Consider the following 23,518-nt stretch of genomic DNA (forward strand, 5'->3'; position numbering starts at 1 on the left):
TGAATAATGTGAAGTTGATGGTGACAAGATAGATGCACCGTCATAATCATCACCCCCCCCCCCCACCCTCCCCTCCTGCTCCTCACCCTCACCCTCACCCTGCTGTCCTCAAAAACTTGAACGCGCTCAGACTGTAACCTCATCCTGATGCACTTGCTCGCCCTCTTGCTTTCTCACTCCTAAAGAGAGAGAGAGAGAGAGAGAGAGAGAGAGAGAGAGAGAGAGAGAGAGAGAGAGGAAGAAAAGCTCTCTGTGTCGGAGCAAGCGCTCATTCATCCAGCCGCTCTCGCTGCAGAGAGGAGGAGGTGGAGGAGGAGGATGATGATGAGGAGGAAAAGGGGGAAATAACCGCTCACACGACACACAACATTTGATCAAAGGATATCTGGGAAGGGTGAGCTGCAACTTTTTTTTTCTTTTTTCTTTTTTTTTCTTTTTTTGGGGGGTTCCCCCCCCTCGGATCGCGCTGCGCACCACGCACCGGCGGAGATGGAGGACTCCGCATTTTGCGCCCAGCCTGTGGAAATATCCCCGCGGTCACCCTCGGAATGAACTCCTCGCCCGCGTTCGCGCCTCCGCTGCTGCAAGTTCCCACCGTGGAGCGGATGGAGGCGCGGGTGAGGGAGGATCGGCTCCCGAAATAAAGGGGGGAGAAAAAAAAGTTGAGCGAGTGCAGAAATCAAGTTGAGACAACGAAAAAAAAAAAAAAAAATCGTGTGTGTGTGTGTGGAGGGGACTCATCACGATTTAATGAACCCGGCCATGCCCACTGAACTGGAAAGCTTTCATTCCGAAGAGTTCACTTATTGTTGAGAGCGCACCGTCAGGTCCCCGTTGTAGAATCAGGTGAGTGTCTTCTCAGCACAGTAACGCACCGTAACGCAACTGTTAAAGCTGACCGACGCACTACTTCCCCCCCCATCCCTGCAACAAAATGTGTGAACCCGTCACCCTGACCCGGTCTGTCCTCCTCCCAGTCCGGAGAGGATGAGGTGTCGCTGGGTGAAGCATGAGCTACCAGAGGATCAGTCATAAGCGGCTGTCTCTGCTATGGGAGGGGGCGGCTCTCGGCATCTGGCTCTGCTGCTGCTGCTCCTGGACCTCCAGGGCCGCCGGTGGAGCCGCCGCGGCCGCCGCCGGGCAAGGCGACGGCGCCCCCGGCCCCCTGGGCTGGCTGCTGTCCGATAAAGGGCCCTTCCACCAGTCCCTGGAGTTCACGGAGGCTGCGGAGAGGTACCAGCAGGGCTACAACACCAGATACAAGATCTACAGGTGAGGGCGGGTGTGTGTTTATATCTGCGTGTCTTTCAGGAGTTACAGTTTTTTTTTTTTTTTTCTTTAGCAGTGTTTTCTTCCTTCCACCTAGGATGATTTCGCTGATGAGCACTTTGAGCAGGAGAGGAACTAATCAGGGAAAAGCAGCTGCTGCAGTGTTTGGATTGAAAAACCTGCGCTCTCAGGATTGGCCTCGCAGGTATCACACCTGCACCGAATTAGTTGCGAGCTGATGAGCAAATCTGAAGGAGCGCTGAGCAGGAGGCCGAGGAGCATCAAACATTTATTCCCCTCTTTGGCTTTTTTTTTTCTTTTTTTTTTCAGGGTTGACATTTGGTACACTCTGTATTAGAAGTGACCCTGGCTGCAGGAGCACATCTCTTAACAGTTGCCTCCTTTCAGTGTCCTCGCTGAGCTGCTGCCTCTGTTCCTTCATGGTCACACTTCATGTTTCTGGTGGCACATGTAATGGGTAATTAGGCGGTAATGACCAAGCACCATGACTGAAGTTTCTTTCCTTCAGTTACCTTAAAGTATACTGAGAATGTCCCCGACTTGATTTAAAGATGATATTCTGCTATTCTGTGAACAAACAGCTGATTAGTGCCTGGCAATTTCTTAAATAACCCTGCCTTCAGTTTCTGTCCAACTTCCCCTCAGCAGGCCTCTACACTGTGAGGGGAGTGCAGCTTTATTTCCAACTATTGTCTGACCAACTTCTGCAGGCGACTAAATTAAAAAAAATTCTAATAAATAAATAACACCATTTACATTTAGACCAATTTCTGTTATTTCAGTGGGTGAGTCCAACTTTGGAACAATTTCCTTTTTTTTTATTAATCAGTTGCTAATTCCTGACGAATAAAACTTTACAATCAAGAACCAAGTCAGGGAAGATGAGGGAAATTGTTCCGACTGACCGTGGAGGTTGGAAGCAGACTCCCTTCGGGTTCGTGGCCTGCTGAGGGGAAGTTGGACAGATACTGGCTGGAAATGAAAAATGGCACGGTGAGCAGACGTCCAGCAGAAAGTCGATGGAAGTTTTCTTGAAATGTGTGAATGAAATTGCTATTTACTTGCTGCTCATTGGAAAATAGCAGAATATCATTATAATGTTGGGGTTGTTTTTTAATTTATTTTATTTATTTTCATTACAATTTGAGATAATTACTGTGATAACTGGGGGAGGGGGGGGGGGGGGGGGCAGCCTGGTAATTACCACCGCAAAATGAAGTGCTACCATTTTCATCGAGGATCGCGACACACTGATATTCCTTCCTTGCTGCGACTGTTTGGTGTTCAATATTGATGCATTCCAGTCGGTCAGTGTTTGTGATGCATGCAAGAAGAGTCCGGGTTAGATATGAGCCCACTGATGTTACGGTGCTGTCAAAAGTCAGTGTCCGATGATACTTTGCACCTGTATCCGCGGTCATGAGAGTGTATTTATTAAGCCTGAGATCTCCAAATCAGTTTTCATTATATTGAGCATTTCGGGGACTTATCAGTGATTCAGGCCCAAGACCGTGTTTCTTTTTCTGGTCGACATTGCCCAGAGTTTTGCAAAGTGAAAAGATATTTTATGGTCTGCATCTGTAGGTGTATGAATCAATAAGTCCATTATCTCCTCTCGGGGATCTCTTAGACTGTGGTGTTTATCTGTTTGTGACACTTGGATGTTTTTTTTTTTTTCTATGGACCTGCTGCATATACGTCCCAATGCCCGCCCCCCTGACCCGAAGCCTCTTCTTTTCCAATGCTCCTCCACAATCGGTGAAGATCACTGAAAGTGACAAAGGAGCGCAGGCAGCTTGGACCGTCGAAAGGCGGCCACCATCTGTATCGGATGGCTGACATCTCGCCACTCGAGGGTCTTTTACCCTGAAGCAGTCGATCCTGCAACCTGTAAGCCGCCTGCTCACATTTCTCTCCCGAAGGCGGTTTTAGGGATTAGGGATTAAGGATTTTTTTAGGATGACTCCAAAATGAGACCCAACTGAGGTTAGAAAAAAAAAAAAAAGGAGTCCATTCGAACCAGATTTCAGTTCACTTTCCTGTTTTGGCTGATTAGTTAATTGCCTTTCATAAAAATATATCAGGAAAAAGGAAAAAGTTGTGAGAGACATTTATTCTTCAGTTTGGGTGAAATGTAAGTATGTTCCACACAGTCCCCACAGAGCTATATATGCTCCACATTTGTCTAAGTGCTCTTAAATAGCCTGCGGGCTTAAGCTGCTGTTCTACTCCTCTGACCTCTGTAATAGCTGAAGCACCATCATGAGCATCATGTGGCTGTCAGTCATGCAGCAGAATGTGATTAAGCAGCTTCCCACATCTGCTCCTTTTGTAGTTCTTGCCCTCCCAGGGGGTCATTTCATCACTATTGATTGTTTACAGAATGTACAGTAGGTCTTCGTGTAACATATACCCCCCCCCACACACACACACACACACCCTGTTTGCAATGTGTGCATCTTGATGGAGTGGCTGTGGGCTAAACCCTGGGCAGGAACCACAACGCCCATCTGTCCACCAGAGACGGATCCTCTGCCTGTCCCCTCGTTACGATGATTGGCTGTAATGACACACTCCACACTGTCCCGGTTCCCCAATTATTTCGCTGCCGATCATTTTTTTTTCTCGTGGCAGTGATTTGATTGCCTGCAAGAGGGAGAGGGAGGTACACAGAGCGGCAGGCAGCACTGTGGGAGAGGTAGACATTAACTGGTGCTGAGGGGGGGGAGAGAGGGAGGGAGGGAGGGAGGAACAGAGAGAGAGAGAGAGAGTAGCAGCCGTATCTCCCAGCTGGTTTGTGACTAGCTAGAGTTCAGTGAGATTTGTGTCCAAAGGGCACGAGATAACAAATGATGGCAGCTGATGATGTGCGGCTTTATTTTGGGTTCTACGTCTTTCTGTTGCTGTGGGAGTTACAGCATTGCACCGCAATAAGTTCTGTTTCGCCCGTGCGGGAGTTATTTAAAGCTGCGGCGGGCTTGTTCATAGCAGTGAGCCTGATAACAGAAGAGATTTCCAACCGGGGGGGTACGTGGAAGTGTTGTTGAGTAGCTCAGCTAAATGTAAAAAAGTTTAAAAAAAAATTATCATTTATAGCCACGTATCTGTCCCGAGGAGGAAAATAAACACATGAATATAAGACTGAAAAATGATGTGATGCTTTTAGTATATGATCTGTCACAGGAGCCAATAACCCTTCAGCTTACTGCACAGGACTTGTTTACAACAAATCTGAGAAGGTTTCAGCACCACCACTTATTTACATGGAGACGTTCCTTTAAAAACGCAGTTGACATTTTAGGAAATATGTTATATGTAAGTGTGTTTCCCATAACGTGCAACTAAAGGTTGAAGGTACTTCCTCTTAAAATCAACAGCTTCTTATAGCTAACATAAAGGTCCAGTGTGCAGGATTCATTTGGATCTATTTGCAGCAATGGAATAAAATATACATCTTTTAATACATCCCACAGAATCCGCCACGTTGCACAGCCATGTTCCTACCTGTAGCCTGTAGCAATTTTCACGTTTCAGCTGCTGCTGCAGGGGAGGGGAAGACGAGGGGAATTCAGTTGGTTGTGGGGAAGAGACGAGAAGAACATTTCTTGTCACCATTATTCAGGCCCCTGATGATCATTATATATATGCATATATCCTTCAGACTCTTAAAATTGTTCTTAAAGGAGCATTATGTAGTTTTTGGAGAATAAATGTAAACTCAGGATCTTAATATTTACAATGTTAATTAGGTAATACAAATATTTCTTTATTTTTTTTTAAGTGACAAATTCTCAGAGAAAAATAAAGTCCCCAGAACACTGTTTCAAGCTAGAAATTGGCAGGGTCCATCACATATAAGCAAAGTAAAACAGTGTGAAACTATATTGTCCTTTAAGGTCAGTTTGTTTATTTAATTATCCTTCATTGTTTGCACTTCATCATGTTTTAACGCCTCCTATTTTAATTCTTATTTCACGGGCATCTTCAGGCATGTTGACAGGCTCAGGGTTTTGGAATGACTGGAAAGAAACGCTCTTGTCTTGTGGCAAAACAACATATATCAGGAAATCAATGCAGGATGACGTAATTGAACTAGACAGCTTTTCAATTCACCCTTGTGGAGATCCCTCTTCATGATATAACCTTGATATTGTGAAATTCACAGCAATCAACTTATCCTGAATGTTTTTTTTTAATCACAATTTGCATTACAACCTTATATCCTCCCATCCCTAGTTGGTTGCAGTCTGCAGCCTCAACACCAAGGGCAACTAAATACTGCACCTTTGAATAATCACAGAACTTTGTTCCTAAGCTCCGTATTTTTCTTTCCAGGAAACTCAAAATTATTCTACAAGTTAGATTTTATTTTGCGACCTGAAGGTCTAAAAGCAATTTCAGAGCCTCTCTCTCGCTGCCAGGAAGAAAAATAAAAAACAAATAGCTGGAGAAAAGACAAAATTTACAGCCAGAGACTAACAGGGACACGAACTTAACAGTATCTACAGTCCTGCCTACAATTAAGAGAGCATCAGAAGTAGTTACCAAGGAAACAAAAATATAGACATGGATTAGGATCATTGCTTATAATAACGTTGAACTTCTGCTTCAAGCGCCAAGGCTAAAAATGTACACAAACTCGCCGAAGAAAAAGCCATCCAGCCTTCACAACGCCAGCTGAAGGCGGATGAGCTAATTAATGTCCTAACATTTTCACATCCTGTCATGACAATTGTTAAATGCAATCCAGTTTGACTGACAGCTACAAGCAGGTAGTTAAAAGGTGTTTTTCTCACAAATCCGAAGCACGGTGTCGGCGCTCCTCTGGGTCCGCAGCACAGTTTCATCATGTGATAACGACGTGTGTGCACGTGGACAGTGGCTCATTGTATGCGAAGCACATCCACCCAAGCTTTTGCTTTCAGTGCAGCTTGTTAAACAGCCGCCCGGGGCGTTATACTCTAACTCAAGTGGGCAAATCTCTGTGTGTGTGTGTGTGTGTGTGTGTGTTGCCGTGTTTCCAGGGAGTTCGGTCGATGGAAGGTCAACAGCCTGGCGGTGGAGAAGCGGGACGGTCTTGGTGGCAGCGGAGGCCTGGCTCTGCCCCTCGACCCCGACTTCATGCACACCATCCGCCAGCTGGGGAGGCGGCCGACCCTCCAGACGATTACAGACAGCCTAATCAAGAAATATGGCACCCACCTCCTCGTCTCTGCCACTCTGGGAGGTACAGTGGAGTACGCTGAGCTTCAAAGCCAGCCTGATTCACACAGCTTCTAATGTGAATTCTTCATTTTTTTATTTTTTTATTTCAGCACATGGGACAACGATTTTACCGTCTGTTGCCTTTTAAACAGCAAAGCGTATCATATTTTTTTCTGGATCAGTGTTTATTTGGCTCTCAGATGAAATCAAATCGTCTCAGATCATGTTGGGGGGGGGGGGGGGGGGGGGGCAGCAGGGAAGGATTTAATAAAGCCTGGCTCCCTAACATTATCACCTTTCATGCAAATGGCTTACTTTATCTTTTCTACCTTTAATAAATCATTATCACAAAGTTTACTTTATGAGTTGAAGGTGTGGGTTTGAAAACACAAGCAGGAAGGAACTTCCCAAATGCAAACGTTGCTGATAACAGCTACTGCCGATGTAGCTTGCGATCCAGGATTAATTTGATGTTTGGGTGCGTTTTTTTTATTTTTTTTATCTCATCCCCAAAAAAATACAGCCCAAAACTGCGAGTAAACACACGGTTTGGCTGTAATTATCACAGAACTGAAGACAAAGCACCCCTTTACGGTTTCGCTTTTTCATACCAGCGTTCAAAAATCTCTCAAGCAGAAATCCATCAAAACAAAGATACCATCGTCTCCCGTCAGCGGAGCCAGCAGGACATGGGCATTTTTAATTAGAAGGACAGCACCTGGGACAAGTCTGAGTCTATTATTATTATTATTATTAAGAGATGTTCAGAGTTTGACAGATTAGCTCATGCTGTCGATGGTAAAACTTGATGTAACTGAAGTCGATGCCCTGCATTTAAGTTCACATGACAAGGACCTCGAGCAGCAGGAGGAGGAGTGGCGACGAGAAGTTGCACAACTTTTAAACGTGCACAATGTAGTTTGGGGGAAGAAACACACCACATTAACAAACTCTCTCTGTTTTCATGACTGAATAAACAAACTGAGCCTAAAGGACAAGACAGTTTCATACTGTCTGCCTTTGTTTATGTGAGGCGGACCCTGCCACCTTTCTAGCTTCAAACACTGTTCTGGGGACCTTGTTTTCCTCTGAGAGCAGCTTGTTGATTCAGTGATGGAAAAAAATGAATATTGCCAAGGTTGTTTTATTACCTCATCAATAATAGAAAATTGAGAAAATACTTTAAATTCTTTCTTTGAAACTACGTAGTGCCCCTTTAAGTTGGACATGGGAGCCAGTCAAAGTTGCTGTCTTAAAAAAAATCATGTATCTTCATCGTATATGTAATCTTATATATTTTTTTAACTTGACCTTTTCTGCCATGTTTCTTCTTTTTGTTTTCCAAATGCATTTATTGATTGAATTTATTGACATTTATTGATTGAAGTTTCTTATTCTGTTACAGATTTATTTATTTTTTTCATGCCACTCCTATGACTCTGTAAATCAGTGTCAAACCTGGCATTAGTTCAGAATGACATGTCATGCCACTGCTTACTGATCTGCCCCCCGGGATACAACTACAAACTACAACGCTTTGACTCAACCTGTAATGATAAACACGATTTTCTCCTAACCTTTCCCTCGCGGGTTTTTTGCCTTTACCCGGGCAAATCATCAGCCGTAGCAGCTGCAGGCCAGAGAACATTCGCCCAATTTAATTCTGTTCTGTCACGTTTCATGGTTTGTAAAGGCACTGACGAGAGGTGTCGTCCTGCCAATAGAGGCGATAGATCGGAGAGCTCCCATGTGTCATTTTGGAAGGCAATTTGATCATTTAGTATGGAGGACTAGTGTGCCTGTCATATCGGCGCGCCATCTGGCTAGTGCTTTGCAAATAGAAAAATTCAAAACAGAAAAATCTTTAGCTGATTAGCTCATCAAGGTTTTCCCATTAGCAGGATTTAAAACTCTCATACAAATCTATATTAAAATGATATTTGATATGTCTTTTGATGACATGGCAAAAATAGAAATGTTTTTTTTTTATTGCTACCCTTTAATGTTAACAATGAAGTAACTATTAAATTACTTTTACTTTCACTCATGATTGTTATTATTAAGTGTTACCTGTGTATAAATGGTATATCCGTCTCACTTTTGGGAGCAGGGCCAATGAGACATGTGTTGTCAAAACGGCCCTGACATGCTGCTAAACTTAAGGGAGGATTTAATGCTGTTAATGTTTGCTAAAGAGCACCTACTGTGAGCACGCTCCCTCCCCTCTGCCCGCTAGGATCTGAGACTCCGGCTGTATTCCTCTGGTAACTCAGCCTTTCATTCAAAATCGTTTATGCTTATGAATGACCTGGTAGTTATGTAGGTCACAGTGTGGACACTATGCTATTGCTTTCTTTTTTTGCTGCAAATGTAATATCCTGCAGCTGAATGTAGCAATTCCACACAATTTCTCTGGGGCACACATTTAAAGTTATACTGAGAAATGTGGCAAAAAAAAATCTCATGTTGCAAGAGAAGCACCGGAGACGATGTAGTCTGAGAAAAATGGCTGCGTGCTTTGATAGTCCTGTGCTAATTGTAATTGTTGGAGATATAATTGAGAAGCAGCACCTGAGATCTGTTTTGTTTGAAATGTAATTTCTAGCTAATATAATTAAGATAATTAGAATAATTAGGGGAACTTAACTGATGATCTTGAATAAGCCTTCTGTCTCCGGGGATTTTAATAGATGCAGAGACCTTGTCTGTGCCTTTTCCTCCAATCATCCAAACCATCACTTCACCCCCAGCTCTTAATCACTGCTGCCCTTTTCTATCCGATCTGAGAGGATACTAATGAAAGGTGATTAGTGCTGCTCAGTCACAGCTAATGAAGCCCCCATTCCTTCTTCCTGACTGTCACCAGGGGAGGAATCTTTGACGATATTTGTGGACAAGAGGAAGCTCGGCCAGGAGTCTTCGCCCTCGGGGGCCGAGGGCGGCCGCAGCGGCAGCAGGAACTCGAACGCCACGGGGACGGTGACCCTGGAGGCCCTCCATCAACTGGCTGCTTCCTACTTCACCGACAGGGAGAGCACCCTGCGCCGGCTGCACCACCTCCAGATCGCGTCCACCGCCATACGGGTACGTGCAAGTCTGGAAAGCAGCGAATACAGCAGCAGAGCGTTGGAAGATAAACACTGCATACAGATGTGGTGCCCACGGCTCGGTGTTGGGTTCAGTCCAAGTCACTAAATATGTATGAAGGACTTGTTCAGTGACTTCCAGGGGAGTGATATGATTTCAGTTTTAGTCACTGAATAAGTTAATACATACACACATCTGCAGTTAAAACTGATGCAGTGTGATTTAATAAAGCACTAACTAAATGCTTGGTTAACTGTGCCCACTACCACCACCAGTGTTTATTTCATTTTCATTTTATGCATCTGTTTGGTTTACTGGATCAGATCAGCCAACATGCTTACATATGATCTATAGATAGCATCAAAATTGTGAGTAATTTGTAAAAATACACTGATCATTTTAAGTTGTTACAACATTTTAGCTTGTACAGCATAAATCTACACTGCACTGTAAATTGCAAACGTTGACTTTGCTTTAAAAAAATCGAGGGAACCAATTACCTGAAAACTACCAAGTAAAGTAGGCAGAGAAAATGAAGTTCTACAAGCGAAAAATGTTTTAACGACCTGAAATGGATCGTCTGCTTTACTTGACAGTTCTGAGGTATCGGTTTCCTGACTCTAAAAGGTAAAAGTCATCACGGCAACGCGTTTGCTGGAGTGATGGAGAAGGGTAGAGTAGGGCGGCGGGAAGAGAGTCCTGAGAACTTTTCAACTCATGACTGAAGACAGTGGAAAATCACACTGAAACATTTATTGAAGCTCGATTGAGGACAATAGTCATAAAAATTACAAGTGAGAACACTGTGTAGTGCCGGAGCAATTCTGAAAGCCACTTCCTGAATGGCAAGTATTTAACCCTTTTAGGTTACTCTTCACTCAGCTATACATATGTAAGTTTCATTTGGGTATAAAAACGCCACGTTTACCGCATTATCCTGATTCACCATGTGTGCTCATCAAGTTACATGTAACTGAATCTGATAGGAGGCAGCCTCTTTGTCTCTAAGAGTCTGAGGACAAGCACATTATATCTACTGGCCTTGGTTGCCCTGGAGACAAAGGCTGCATTATCAGGACAACTGGCCAGTCCATTCATCCATGGGAGCAGCAGAGGTGGACGAGCTCCGAAAGAAACCGGACCATTTTACCTTGGAGAAGGAAAACTGGTATAATGAGGCAATATTTTTGGGTTATAAGGTGATACACAATTTCCATCTCGATATTTTGAAAATCCAAACGCAGTTCATTAGTGCCAAGACTGAGCGACACAATCAAATACCAGGATCATTTATGCCAAATTCCTTGATATCAACAACAATATTGTTAAGGACCCACATGCAAGACATCGAGACAAACCAGTTCAAAACCAAACGGCAGAAGAAAATAAATTCAAACTCAGACTCTTAATATTTACAAGATCAGTGAGGTAATAATACAAAACTCGGAGGTATTCATGTTTTGCCATCACTGATTGAACAAGCTGTCCTCAGAGGAAAATAAGATCCCAGAACACAGATTGAAGCCAGAGGGGTGTCAGGGTCCGCCACATAAAAACAAAGTAAAATGGTATGAAATTGTGTTATCTATTGAGGGCAGTTTGTAAGAGTTTGTTTATTTAGTTAATTTAGGAAAAAATAAAAAATAAAGACAAAAACATCAGTCGATGAAGATCTTTCTCTTTGGATTACAATTTATTGGCCAAAACTTCACAGTGTACCTTTGAAGACATAAAGCTGAAGTCCAGAAATCAAAGGAAAGCAACAATAAAGCGGACTGGGCCGAATCCAAAAGACTAAAGAGAAATATGAAAACCACACTCAGAAACAAACCGAAAAGGAACGGGCAGCAGATCCAAGAACCACAAAGACACATGATGGAGCACACAGAGGAAAGAAGCAGGCACAGGGAACCAACGTGAAGAAAAAAACTTACAAAATAAAACAGAACCAAATACCCCCAAAACCATGACAGGGGTGACTTTAGGGATTTTCTCAAGATATTAACACAATGAGATTTCTGATAAATGATCAGTAATGTGCATATAATGACTAACAAAGTGGGTAAAGAGAGGAAAAAGAACAAGTAGAACAGAAAACTGCATCACTTTACACTAATGCAGCCTTTAAATCCAGCAAAAGAAGAGACTGATAACATATGGTGATAAAACAACGTCCAAAATCTACGATAGAATATAGTCTTTCACCAGGATGGAGAGGCTCAGTTCAGTACCTGGGTAAGTCTACCACTGGCTGAGATTCCGTCACGACATGCAAGTTTAAATTCACGACACTTTGGTAGCTCAACTTGAAGATAACATGCGCTCACAAATCCTCTAAATCCAGCTCAGGGAATTTTGATTTCCATAACTTATTTAATCAGGTGGAATTAGGAGCAAATGCTTATTTAGAGAATTGGCCTGACACTCGCAAATTCACCTGTCGTGGCTGGGGGGGGGGGGGGGCTGCAGCGAGATTGTCAAATACCTCGCTCCCCCTGTTTTCCTCTCTTCAGTTGGAAAGTTTGTTGCCAAAGAAAACTTGTATGAAGCAGAAGAAAGTGGGAAGGATTTGATCTGGGTCAGACTTTCTATAATGAGATGGTCAGACTGGTCTTTCCAAACCATCCGAGCAATTTACAGACTGTTGGAGACAATATCACCATACAAGCTCTCTTAGTCATCGCCTCCCCGCTGGGGAGCCTTAAGGACGAGCATGAAGGAGCAGAACAGAGCGGCACTCATGCATCCTGTACTATAAAACACCAATCATCCATTTTATCATCTGAAGTGGCTATTAGAGTGTACGCATTAATCAGCCCGAGGGGCAAACGTAGATGCTAAAGTGAGTAGCCACTGATGAAGACAAGTGCCCCCCCAAAACTGAGAACGTGTTTCTATGGTTATGCATCAGCTTGATAGATTAGATATATCATTCCATTAATTTCCAGCCAGGCCGACTTCCATTTATTTGCCACTTTGCCGTGTGTGCGGAGTTCAAGCAGATTGAAGATCAGAGCGAGCGAGCAAGAAAGAGAGAGAGAGAGCGAGGAGCGGGGGGGGGGGGGCAAGATGAATACTACATTCTGTGAGGGATGTAAAGCAGCACCTGCGATACATGGCCATTTATTCAAATCACATATGGTACTGAGGATTCAGTGAGCAATGGGAAGGCTTCTGAGCATCAGCTTACCCTAACACACATTGAGTTATGTGCTTTTTTTTTTGTGTGTGTTCCAGTGAGTCCGAATTTCTAACTCAAACATCACGATTAATTACCGTCAGGAATCGCGTAAACAAGAAGTGAGTCGGCTTCAAGTTTTTTTTTTCCGTCAGAGAGAAGATGGTTCCTGCTCTCAGATCAGAGAAAATTATTCCGTCTGAGGAGAATTGAAGACCTTTTCAGTATTGCTTCACGGTGACTCATTGCATCCAAAATTCATTTGAGGCGAAAAAGCATCTCCGAGGAGGCTTTTTTTTTTAATGTTCTTTCAACCTTATTTTTTGTGCAAATACACAAGTAGAGTGAGTCGATACGAATGGTCCATGTCAAAGTACATGACTGATGACTGCCTGACCGAACTTTGAAGATATGTATTCAGAAGGCTCGGTGCGGCATCCAAACTCAAGTTCTATCATCTGAACTGTGCTCGCTCTCCGTTCAACGTGAACGGTGAAAACAAAAGGAACAATCATGACGTGAGAGATGATGTGATGTGATGTGATTTCCGCGCAGGTGACGGAAACCAGAACCGGGCCCCTCGGATGCAGCAACTACGACAACCTGGACACAGTCAGCTCGGTGCTGGTTCACAGTCCGGAGAACAAGGTGCAGCTACAAGGTAAATGTAAGGTGTGGAGGGAAAAAAAAAACGAATAAATAAATAAGACGCCGGGGCAGGTTGATAAAACCAAAGGGAAGCCTTAATAAACCAAACCTGAAATCTGGGGATCAAAACTGGCAAGCTGGAAAAACAGAAGAAACAAGTGCTGGGGCAAATCCGAGAGCTAAAAAAGTGCAAAAATACAAAAACTAAACCAAGCACAAGCCGATGAAGCCGTGGGATGACGGTCAGAGACGCAGAGGGAGGCACACTGACTCAATACAACAGGGACAGTCGGGGCCGGGCGACGCAGAGACAAAAAGACAAGGACGGAAAACGAAGCTTGACACATGAGGGTGAACGCTACTGAATAAAATCAGAGATGATACAGTGAGAGGCCGGCCGAACCGTTTTCAGGGGAGGCTCGTGGAAGTGAACAAAATATTATAGTAGTTATTAAAAGGATATCACATAGGATAGGTTAAATAGATAGCTCAGTACAGAGCAGGACAGCATAGTACATTAGTTTGATATATGTTTCTCTCATTTAACCTGAGTCTGGAGCTCATAAGTGCCTCAAGACAGACCTTCTTTTGCGTATCTGTTTTATTCTGGAGTTGTTTCAAAAAGCAGCTTAAGGCTATCTCAGCTCAATTGTTGAGAGTGTCCACATGAATGGGATCAAATAACATAATCACGATCCCGGAGGCATCTGGAAGGAATTTGAAAATTAAGCAAGTAAACCGAGCTTTGTCTGAAAGGAAGGCCTGAAAACGCCTGCTCTAAATCAAAATGGTGACATCGGCCTTGTTGTTATCGTGGCTGTAATTTCCCCAGCATTAATCATAACAGATTTGTGGGAACAGTTTGATATTTTGGAGAATAAACTGTTTAACTTTCTCGCGTACAGTTAAATGACACGATTGATACCTCGGCCACGATTGTAAATTCCAGGTGACAGCCAGCAGCCCCAGCACCCATTAGCATAAAGAGTGAAAACAGGAGGAAGCAAAACTGCAACTTGGTGTGAGAAATATACCGTGTTAATTCACTGGCATTAGAGCTGGTGGTATGCAGATTTTCTTACCTTCGGGCATGGCCAGAGGCAATTCGAAGCCCATTCTTTACTATTAGAAATCTTTGGCAAACATGAATTGAACGGGAGAAAAAGGAACACTTCTCTGGGACTATTTTCAGCCATATTTTTTTTAATGCACATCTGGTGTGTTTGCGAATGTTAACAGCAGTGGGATGGAGTATGGGGGATTGAGTCAGGATAAGATGTCAGTGTGTGGTCAGGGTACTGGCGTGCAACCCAGCACAACGGCGGCGCACATTTATTCATTTTAAATCATTGTCAGATGCCGGTGTAGCTCTATGGCACAGAGTGTTAAAGGAGACCTATTTTCCTTTTGCCTTCATCTTTCCTCTAGTGTTTATATATATTCTGTTGCATGTCAAAGATCTTGAAAGTTGAAAAGGTCACCGAGTCTTCACCAACAGCAGCTCCTCTCAGAAAGAAACAGAAAACACTGACCCTGAAATGCCTCGTCAGTGGTCCCACCTTTAATTCTGTGACTTTGTGACATCACACCATGTCACACATTTGCATAGCAGCTAGTTTGGCACATTACAATTAGCACATCTGCTCTGCTGTTGTCAGCGCTGCTGGGTCATGCATGTGTGAGCTGACGAATCAGAGCAGACTGGGTCCCATGGAAGGGGGCCTTAAAGAGACAGGAGGTAAAACAGAGTGATTCAGACAGAGGGGGAATACAGAGCAGCAGTACTGGACAGTATCAGAAAACTGATGTGTTTTTTGAGTATGAAGCATGTAAACCATCTCTAGCAGTAACCAAAATAAAATTATGAACCTGAAAATTAACCAAATGTTTCCTTTAATATGTTATATAACACAGATGTAATTACTTCATATCAGTTATTTTTTACGTGACCCCAGCCTGTCTTTAGCAGTCTCTTTTTCTCCACAGGGCTGCAGGTCATCCTACCAGGCTACCTGCAGAGCCTGTTCATCCAGGCAGCTCTCGACTACATCGGCTGTAAATCCGAGGGCCGGTTTGTGTGCCGGAACAGCGACTGCTGGTGCGAGTGCAGCGCCGACTTCCCCCAGTGTAACTGTCCTCACTCTGACCTGGACACTCTGGAAAACAACCTGCTGCGCATCCGAGACGCCTGGAGGCTGACCAACCAGGAGTTTGAGGAGTCCGGTGAGTCAGGGATTTTAATTCACTGTGAAGGGCTTTGAAAATGTCAGCATGAAAGGTGCTTTCAAATGTCCACAGGTGGAACATTGGCTTTTTAAAATCTCTCCCCGAGTTCTGGAGTTCAGACAAGAGATTGTGTTTTTGCCTGACAATACACTCAGACACATAACATGTAAAAAAAACCCAACGCTGTTGTTCTAAATGTGTTCTCGTCCGTTAAACACCGCCAGCTTGCAGACACTGAATCAAGAAAGCTGTCAGTCATTGTGTCAAATCGAATGATGCCTCCAATGCTCTCCAGGTGCTCGAGCTGCAGTCAGTGAAAATACACCCATCTGCTGCGAGGAGTCACGTACATTGTAATTAAAGACATAGTTTGACATTTGAGATAATGCATATTCTTGATGAGATGAGAAAAGTGATATCACTCACAATCTTTGTTTGTTCTACATAAGCCCACAACAATTTGTTTTAATACAAGAAAATAGATTTGTTTTCATTTTTTTTTTTTTTTTTTTTTTTTTTTTACATCTGGACCAAACTGGGCTAGCTGTCTGCCCCTGTTACCAGTCTTTATGCTAAACTAAGCTAGCCTGCTGCTAGCTGTGGACTCATCTAACTCAAATATCCACATTTTTTCACTTCCGATCTGATCCTGATACCTGAATTTGGATATCTGCCGATACCAATACTATTCTGATACCAGAGCTCTATTTGCTTTAATATAATTTTCATTATTATTGATTTTATATGAGGCTGAAATAATCTCCTGTCTACAGTCCCAAAAGGCAACTTGAGGTAAGTACAAGGTCAGAAAAGGAAGTCAGAAAAACAGGAAAGCTTGTTAACAGAAAAAAATCCCATCCTGAAAACAAAAACTGTAAGGGTTTCAAATTGATTGTCAATATTTATTAAATTCAAAAAAAAAAAAAAAAAATACCTGTCATATTAATACAAATATTTGATACAAATCAAGTAGACAGTACTAAAATACAAAGGGCTGCTTCATCTGGTCTGCATAAATTAAGTTCACTAGCTGTTGTGGCATCGACAAATCAAGGTTTTCAAATGTCAAATATTTGAAATAAAAGAAAAGTGCAACAAGTGTAAACATCTTACACACACATTATCAGTAAAACAGTGTGCATCTGAACAGCACATATCAAGTACACTGGCTCTTGTAGACACTCGTGACTGCAAGTGTTCAATCAGGCTGTGGAATCACGCGTTTTCCTCCACTTCATCGTTCTCGAGTATGGTGAAGTTCAGCAACTTCTCGGTAATCCCTTTAGTTTTCACGTTGTCTGCTGGGAGTTTAACTTGCTTTTGGAATGGATCCAGAAGCGATTCCTGACGGCTCCTTTCGTCTTTCTGCCCCCTGGCTGAAAGTTCCTCGTGCTCTTTCCCGTCGTGCTTTTTCAAATGTTCAACCGTGGTGCTGTACGTCGCGAGGGAGCTGCCGCCTCTCTGAACAGCGGCTTTGCGAACATTGGCTGTGTCCAAAATCACCCACTCATTCCCTACTCCATAGGGAGTCCAACATAGTGGACTATATAGGGAGCTCTTTCGGACACTACTCAGGTGCCGTTAATTGCATCACTACTGTCGCGCAGTTGAAGCGTCAGTTGAAACCAGTGCATGATGGTAAATATTGCTTGGTTAGTCACCACCGGTTGTACACTACTTTTCTCGATGCATTGTGGGATACTTTGAGTGCACCGCATAGGGTGTAATAATTCCCACTAGATGTTCAAACATTGACTAACTAAAACAGGAAAAACTTAAGACCATGATATATAATTGAAAAGGCTTCATCTGCATAGACTTAATCCAAATAAAGTTACCAACCAACAGGAATAAAACGTAAGGACATGAAAACATAATGACACAATGTAGAACGATTGCTTTTAGCATACTGACTGCAGTTAGTGTGCCACTGAACTCATAATGACTGGCTGGTGAATGCAAGCGTGCCATTAAGAAACTCTAACATTGTTGGCTCGACAGTGACAGACAGGCCTGGTGTATGAGAGCACGCTGCTACAGTTAAGGCTCAGATTTACCCCTCAGCTCCAGGCACTTGGTTAAAAAAAAAAAAAAAAAAAAAAAAAAAGGCATCTATACAAATAAATGAGCCAGCAATCACACAAAGCCTGGCCTGCATCCAAGTACCGGGGAATGCATTATTGCATCAATTTTTGAGAAAGTGCTACAATTACCATAAAAACACCATACCATTGTGGAGAAGATTAGTAGACCGGACTGGCATTTACACAGCAATTTGCGCAGATATTCGCAGCAGATCTGATGGGAGTGTTTTTTGGCATAAATCATGAGGAAGAATTGCGCTGCAAGGGGGAAACAAAGCCAAGTTTACTCTGCTATATTGTCACAGCAGCACTGTCGGATGTGCCGATCGCTGAGGGCGCGAATGCAGCGGCACACCTTTGACACGGACCCCATGTGGTGATAGCGCTGGTGACTGGGTCGTGGGGTTTTTGTTTTTTTTTTTCTTACTTTTCTTTCTTCTTTTTTTTTGTTTCTTTCTGAATTCATTAAGACGAGAACAGAGTGAGAGCGCGGCGCTTTCATGCGCGCACCTATGTGCTGATATAATGTACTTCTGAGGGGCGACATGCAAATGTGTCGCATCTCGGAAGAATGTGTCGAAAAAGTTCCCTGCTGCCTCAAAAAGAAAAAAAAACAAAAAAAAATGCCAAGGAACTTTTTAGAAACACGTCCCCTTCTGTCATCGCTGACGTGAATGATTACAGTTACCGTGGCAACCAACCGGCTGACATTCACATTGTTAGAGGCGGATGGAGGAGGATTGTCGGTGTCACTTTCGGTGTCACTCATGTCTAATTAGAGACTAGTTGTACTGTACTTTATGCTGGCAGCAGGTGCTGATTAACACACGTCCCTCCACAGAAGATACCAAAGTGCTCTCTGACACGATCAGGAGTCGCCCAAGAAAATGAAAAAACAAAAATCCAAACATGCTTTCTTGGCTTGTCGCGGCTGATGTTTCTCCATCTTGAGCTGTTTGCTTTACCGGGACAAACAATGGAGAGCTTTTCTGGATATTGTCACCCTGCAGCTCATAACCGCAGGCAGAGTTTACTTATTCATGTTGCTTTTTGTTTGTTTGTTTTTTGTTTTTTTTTCTCTTCCCTACCAGAGGAGTTCCAGAGCTTTGTGGGGAAACTGCCAACCCATTATGCTGTAAACACATCTGCCGTGGAACACTTGTGGAGGACCGATGGCAGCCTGCCCCCGCGCTACAGGCAGCTGGAGGCTAACAGCAACCAGCTTTTCGCCAAAGCCCGCCGCACCGCCAACAAGCTCTTCAGCCTCAGCAAGAGGTGCCGAAAACAGCCACAAATGGTCCTGCAGAGGCCGAGGTAAGAGGCAAAGACGGAGGGGGTGGGGACAAGAGGGAGGGATATTTATGCCGCCGCCTTTTAACCCAAGGTGCTCCCCAAAACGTGTAATTATGAAAATGATTTATGCGGCGGGCGCTGGGAGAAAGCGGCGGAGCGAGACGGTACTTATTAGAAGGCACTTGAGGAAAGGTAGCGGTGGAGTGAGGCGAGAAGTGCTGACAGGAGCAAAGCTACTTCTCTGTTACAGCGATGGGTGGGTGGGGGTAAGGGTGGGGGTGGGAGGGGGTGGGGGTAAACTGGATCACGCCCGGCCCGACGGACACGCTTCACACTTGTCTGCAGGTTTAAACTGCATCACAATCAATACATCATCTTCAAAAAAAAAAAAAAAAATCCTCATATAATAATCCATTTATTTTAACTGACTCACAGACAGGAGGATGAGCTGCTGTGGGCAGTAAGACATGACGACTTTGCTTCTATCTGTTCCTGTACTTTTTTTTTTTTTTTTTTTACTGTTACTGTTACAGCTGCTGTTTCAGCAGCACTCCCACCTGGACACTTTATCTCAGCAGCCTATCAGAGGCACGGCCATAACTTCACTCAGATTTATGCCTCTCTCATGAACACTCTATGTTGATAGCTATTTCTGGCAGGGAAATTAACTAAATGACACAATCCATCAGCTCACTAGTCAAACGCGGGCACTGCCTCCTCAGTCCACAATCCAATTACACTTCTTTATCACACTCTTCCTGCTTGTTAAAAAAAAAAAAAAAAGAAAAAAAAAAGGATTCAGTAGGATTCAGTAGTGGTTTAGGGTCTGTTTTTTTTCCCTCTATCTATCGGTGAAACTGAAAATATTTGTGTAATTTATTTGCTTTTCACATCATAATTATATTTTAAAAACTGCTGTCAGCTGTCAGGAGTCATATAACTTTGACAGAGCTGCGAGACAGGCGGCGTATGTGTGTGCATCTGTCTGCATGCGTGCATCGCCGCCACCAATCTGCAGCACGGAGAGGGAATTCAGCGGATTAAAATATTCATTTTGATCTGATTTTGCTTCTGTTGCTCCAGCTGAGTCTGAGTTTGGCTGAAATTGTTTTTCGCCGCACATCAAAACAACGCATATTTTTTCGCGAGGGGCAGGATTAATCTTCCACGGGCAAAACATTTCCTTCGTTGCATAATCACAAAAAGACATGAAAAAGACTCAGCATGACAAATGTGAATTCGATTTTCCGTGTGTATTATCTGTAAACCTGAACCCAACCCTCATTTGTTCCTCAGGCCTCTGGGCTTCTGGCTGAGCTACGCCCTCTCCATTTTGTACTGCAGCGAGAACAACCAGGTCGGCGTCTACAGCGACGAGAGCCGCAGCTGCTCCTGCCCCTACAACCATCCGCCTTGCCAGGGCCTGATTCCCTGCACCGTGGGCGATGGCCCCCGCTGTGCTTCGTGCTCCACGGAGAACCGGACGCGATGCTCCAGCTGCAACCCTGGCTTCACCCTAACCCAGGGAGCCTGCCGTCCCGCTGTGCCCGACCCCACGGACCCCTACCTGGGCTTGGAGAGCGACCGAGACCTGCAGGATCTGGAGCTGCGCTTCCTGCTGCAGCGGCGCGACCCGCGCATCGCCCTGCATGGCGTGTTCGTGAGCAACGACGTGCGTGTCAACACTTGGTTTGACCCGTCCTGGAGGAAGAGGATGCTCCTCACCCTCAAGAGCAACCGGGTGAAGTCCAACCGCGTCCACATGCTGCTTGGACTCTCCCTCCAGTTTTGCCTCACCAGAAACAGCACTCTGGAGCCGGCCTTGTCCCTGTTTGTGAATCCCTTCGGCGGCAGCCACTCAGAGAGCTGGACCATGCCCATAGGTCAGCATGGATACCCTGACTGGGAGCGGACCAAGCTCGATATCCCCTTGGACTGCTACAACTGGACGTTGGCTCTCGGAAACAGATGGAAGAGCTTTTTCGAGACGGTTCATTTCTACCTGAGGAGTCGGATCAGGGACTCGGCAGTAACCAGCGGAAACAAGAACGTCACCGTGTACTATGAGCCGCCGGAGGCCACAGAGCCGACCAACAACATCGGCTACATGAAAGTGAACAGCATGCAGCTGTTCGGATACAGCGTGCACTTTGACCCCGAGGCGATCCAGGACCTGATCCTGCAGATAGACTACCCGTACACTCAGGGATCACAGGACTCGGCCCTGCTGCAGCTGGTGGAGCTGCGCTACAGGGTTAACCGCCTCTCGCCTCCAGGGGCCCCGCACGTGGATCTGTTCGCCTGTCTGCTCCGCCACAGACTCAAACTGTCCAGTGCGGACGTGACCAGGATACTCACTGCCCTGCAAGCTTTCAGTGCCAGACAACCGAACTACGTTGAATACGAGGCGAATAAACTGTGCAGCTAATGCCACCGTTTGATGTTTTGTACTATTAACTTGCCACAGACAGGCCTGTTTCCTTTGTCAGCTGGATCCATTTGTGTCAAGTGTGTGGTATGTTGTTCAAGGCTTTGTTGTACATACACTATGTGCAATTAAATTTGATGTTTTTATCATTTCAGTGACGTTTTATGGATTAAAGCCCCTGAAAACTTGCTTTCAAGTATTTCACTCTAAATAGGAAACAGCAAAGTTTGGAAACTGGAACATGGCATAGTTCGACATTTGATAATCGGCTTCAGCTTGAAATACTTGCCATCACCTTTTTTTCACCCTTGGCAAACATCAAACCCGGTGAACAGAGCATCGACAAATGCACAAATACCAAAATGGCAGGAAAATGTTCGTGTTTGAGCCCTTTCACTCCTAAGAAGCCGGCTAAGAATTTGCCAGGGTCTTTTAACATGTCGGCCACGTTACATTTTAATCATTTTTTTGCACAAAACACTAGCCCGCATCGAAACGTCCTCACAGCCTTCCCAGTTGTCCGGAGAGTCATCGTGGTGTGTGCTGTGTTGTTTTAGCCCATCTGGAGCCACGGAACACAAGGTCTCCATTCTCCGTTGAGGGAACAGCCTTGGCACAGATTACTAAGTATATAGTGAGAGAAGGGAGGGTCAGAGCAGCCTTCCTCTGTTCCTCCGCCGTCCCCGTCCGCCATTCACAGTTACTGTGATAGATGAGCTGGGGGGCCGCGGAGACATGCCCAGCATCAAACAACAGTAAGCTATAGGTAGCAGGAACGAGGATAGTGCTCTCGCCCAGTGCTGGATCGAGCTGGACCCGCGCAAGAGTGACTCTGACTCTGACCAAAAGGGAAATCAGCTCTAATCCTCCGCGGGCTGTCGACAGCAGAGCCGCAGACCAGCAGCACGGCGCGGCTTTCATTAGACTAGCATCTAGAGAGCTCGCCGGAGCTTCATCGAGATTTCGCCGGTCACGTTTCCCCACGATATTAAAGCCAGACACAATCTGCTCCGATGCTATCCTTTACAATGAATGTGAAAGGAGTAAAAGAAAAAAAAAAAAATCAGTTTAATCAGTTTATGTGGCACAACAAAGATTGGCAAAGCTTAAAAACTCTGCTGGAAGCATCGACTTTGTCACAGCGTTTAGCACCTTCCATAGGCTGCCTTTACTTCAAACATTGATTTTACAATGCTATTGACCGATTTTAAGACCCTGCTGCGTCTCGAGGCTGTAACACAAGGTTTTTTTACTGAGCAATCAGACATCACAAGACTCTATTGGCTCGTTCCGTCGTATCAGGTTAAAATCGGCCATTAAAATTCAGCTTTTACAACCCTGCCATCTCCTTTCCCCTTATGTTCTCGTTTCAAAAAAAAAAAAAAAAAAAAAAAGCCACGTTACTTTTTAGCAGTTTATGCAGTGGAAGTTGTCGCAGCAGTAATATTTAAAGTCTCCCAGCCCTGCACCATGTGTTTCATTGACTGCAGGGGGAGAAAAAAAAAAAGGTTGCGTGAGAGAGATACTGAATTGGATTGGATACTAAAGTCCCAGTAAAGGGTTAATGCCTGTGGTTGAAAAGTGGGCATCTGGTGTGTTTTTTTAAAAATCATATTAACAAGCGAATATTCTGCATCTGGGTGTGAAAATGTGGTGCAGTGTTATTGGCAGCCGTCCAGCTTACCTCTCGGGTGAGTCTGACGGGGAAAAGACAGGGTTTGTTGTTGTGAATGGTGTTGATGTGGAAAGCAGGTTTTTCGGTGCGAGCGCACACACCTTCTCCTCAGATCAGTTCGAGAAAGTTTTTGGTTCGTTCGATAAAGAAAGCACCGCCCGTGACTGAGTCTCTCTCGGAGGTTGATGGGCTGAAAAAGTCTTTATTTTTCATTGATTTGAATAAAAATGGATGAGACATTTGCATATTCCAGCAGAAAGCAATTACATAGCAAAAGATTCTGCGTGCTCAAAGGAAACACGGGCCAAAAAGCATCTGAAAAAAAAACCTTGTGAGAGCTTCACCAAACCACATGGATTATATGTACAAAGAAAGAGTGTCACTACTGAAGATACAGAATAAAC

The 23,518-nt window shown here is 44.3% G+C and overlaps 1 protein-coding gene across 3 annotated transcripts; it reads left to right on the top strand.

Moving 5' to 3' along the window:
- Positions 1-291: 291 nt before the first annotated feature.
- On the top strand, positions 292-21,628 carry LOC119011832 (BMP/retinoic acid-inducible neural-specific protein 3-like). 3 transcript variants are annotated; one of them, XM_037085243.1, is made up of 9 exons: positions 690-846; positions 978-1,272; positions 1,367-1,474; positions 6,315-6,517; positions 9,362-9,579; positions 13,316-13,421; positions 15,395-15,631; positions 18,810-19,032; positions 20,308-21,628. In XM_037085243.1, the coding sequence occupies exons 2-9, from the start codon at positions 1,010-1,012 to the stop codon at positions 21,437-21,439; spliced, it is 2,490 nt and encodes an 829-aa protein (XP_036941138.1). In that variant the 5' UTR covers positions 690-846; positions 978-1,009; the 3' UTR covers positions 21,440-21,628. The 3 variants fall into 3 exon arrangements, with proteins under 3 accessions (XP_036941140.1, XP_036941138.1, XP_036941139.1); XM_037085244.1 differs by lacking the exon at positions 1,367-1,474 and having other exon boundaries at positions 691-846; XM_037085245.1 differs by lacking the exons at positions 690-846; positions 978-1,272; positions 1,367-1,474 and adding an exon at positions 292-394.
- Positions 21,629-23,518: the final 1,890 nt, after the last annotated feature.

The sequence above is a fragment of the Acanthopagrus latus genome, chromosome 21 (genome assembly GCF_904848185.1).
Source record: "Acanthopagrus latus isolate v.2019 chromosome 21, fAcaLat1.1, whole genome shotgun sequence".
Classification (NCBI taxonomy): domain Eukaryota; kingdom Metazoa; phylum Chordata; class Actinopteri; order Spariformes; family Sparidae; genus Acanthopagrus; species Acanthopagrus latus.